The sequence below is a fragment of the Plasmodium inui genome (genome assembly GCF_000524495.1).
Source record: "Plasmodium inui San Antonio 1 unplaced genomic scaffold supercont1.20, whole genome shotgun sequence".
NCBI lineage: Eukaryota > Apicomplexa > Aconoidasida > Haemosporida > Plasmodiidae > Plasmodium > Plasmodium inui.
The window spans coordinates 404,090-406,472 of record NW_008481854.1 but is presented as its reverse complement, the minus strand read 5'-3'; the positions used below and the strand labels follow the sequence as shown (position 1 = coordinate 406,472).

Here is a 2,383-nt window from a genome sequence, read left to right as displayed (position 1 = left end):
GCTCTGTTGCCCAGGCTGGAGTGCAATGGCGTGATCTCGGTTCACCGCAACCGCCCCTATTTTTTTCTTTTCTTTTTCTTTCTTTTTTTTGCGGAAAGAGCTAAGAACAATTATTTTCCCCCCTGACAGCTTTACCCCCTCCCCCTGTTTGACGCAATTTAACCCCACACGTTATTTAGTCTCCCTTTTTTAGCGTACCACTCCTACCATTTGTATGCCATTTAGGCCACATAAACTTCCTTCATCCCCCATACTCTGTTAACTGCCGAAAAGATGCTTTGCCCTCTCTTCAAAATAATCATCTTTATGGTCGGGTACTTACTACCCGTTGGACTTTCCCTCCATGGATGGAAAAATAAAAAATATGAAATGGTGGAGTACTACTTAAAATATGTTTATTTTTTTGTCGTTTTTGAGAATGTTGTGACTCCCTCGATAGGAGCAGTGATTTACAAGATAAGCGGCTTCATCTGGTGCCTCCTCCATTTGGCTCTTTACTTGATTTTAATCATCCCCAAATTTAATTACCTTAATATTATATACGAGAAGGTCAGCAAGGTCAACAATCAGAACAATGTCTCTCTCTACCTCAACAACTATGTCGTTAATCCGCTAAACGACCAGGTCAACAAAATTGTGAAGAAGCTGAAGACGTTGTGAAGTGTCTCGCGGGGAGAGCGACGAACAGGCGGAGAGCAAGCGAAGAGAAAGCGAAAAACTAGCGGAACAGACACGAAGAATGCCCCATTTTTACCTGCACATGTTCATACACTTCCAAGGGGATTTCATTTTTTTTTTTTCTTTGGCGTATGCATATGTATGTACACCACTTTTCCTCTTGTCCCCCTTTTTTGATGATCACATAGAAGTGCGCAAAAAGATGAAATGATGCTAACGGGTTTTGTGCCAAGTTCACGTAAAGGACAGCTGACTTCGTCCCTGCGTTCATTTGTGCAGTGATTGGAGGTAGGGGTGAAGAGTGCCCAGGGGATGTCAGTCAGACGGAAGGCAAATGGGGAGGAAGGTGTTTGCCGTCCTATTCCAAAGCAGTGATAAGAGAAAGCAGCCTCACATGGGCAGAGGGGCAGCACCCCCGACGTTTTTGCATAGCCGGTTGGAGTAGCCATTTAGAGTAGTCATTTTGGAGTGATCCCTTTTCGCGCTGATCAGAATTACTCCCCTTCTATTTTAACGGTGTCTGTGCGCGCATGTTGGCTTTTTTTCCCCGCACGAGTATACTCACGCAGGGGAGAAGTTATACCTCTTTTTTTTTTTTTTTTCCTTTTTTTTTCACCTTCTTAACTACATTAAAGGATTAATTAATGTCGCACAAAAGTACGGACTCTGTGTCCGCGTAGTTCCTAGGTCGTAACGGCACACAGAGGTTGCACGATGAAATTGGTACCTACCGTGTGGCAGTTTGGAAGGGCGGCAAAGGAGTGAAATTCCACGAATAAAAAAGAGACATTTGGGGAAACACAGACTGGCCTCTCCATTTGTCACAACGTACCGATCAGTTAAATCATTCTGAGCGGAACAACTGTGGTCAGGTTATGTATTATTGCCCCGTTAAGGAGCGCGTCAATTTTCACCCCGTCCAGGTGACTCCTTCGAAGGTAGTAGCGTAAGGATTCGCCCGTCCGATTATAAAAAAAAAGAATAAAGAAATGGAGATTCAAAAAGGGGATACGCAGGACGGGCGGCATCCATTCTAATTGGCTGCGCGGAAAGACGATGTGCCGCTGCTGCCGCGGTTGCCGGGAACCGTTGCCTTCAAAGGTATCCGCGTGCGCATAGATTCATTCTGGGCGTAATGGCATGGCCTACCCACTCAGGCCAAAAATAAAAGGCAGTTGTTAACAGGAGTTAGAAGTGAGCACCAGTTTCCACAACACAACGTGACAGCAGTTGGAAGTGACCCGTTATGCCACCCCGCGTGTCGTGCAGCAGTGTTGACTCCATTGGGGAGTGGGGGGCCAATTTTACGCGCCTTTGGTCTGCCCCAAATTAATGCACTTGTGCATGCAAAATGGTGCAAAATTGTTTTTCTGCCCGTTTTGTCACTTTTGTCCATTTTGGCGGGGTTCCCAGTTGGTGCCGAATTTCCAGTTGGTCTAGATTTGCCACTTCACACTTCGCCGCGTCTTTCCCTTCGGGCAATGGCTGCCACCAGAGTGGGAAATTATTTAAGCGCTCTGGTACGTCCCCCTCGCCGCTGCGGCCATGCATCCGCATATAAAGAGTTGCCTCCACGAAGGAGCGGACAAACCAACAGGTGACACTCAGCGCGCCTTCCTTCCAATACATCGTTCGATAACCTACCCCCAGAGGGGGAGATCCACCTTAAGAAAACATTCGTTTATACTAGCTATAACTTAACTGT

The 2,383-nt window shown here is 46.4% G+C and overlaps 1 protein-coding gene across 1 annotated transcript; it reads left to right on the top strand.

Moving 5' to 3' along the window:
- Positions 1–273: 273 nt before the first annotated feature.
- C922_04209 (hypothetical protein) lies at positions 274–660 on the top strand (the record flags this gene model as incomplete). Its single annotated transcript, XM_008819794.1, has 1 exon — positions 274–660. The coding sequence occupies one exon, from the start codon at positions 274–276 to the stop codon at positions 658–660; it is 387 nt and encodes a 128-aa protein (XP_008818016.1).
- Positions 661–2,383: the final 1,723 nt, after the last annotated feature.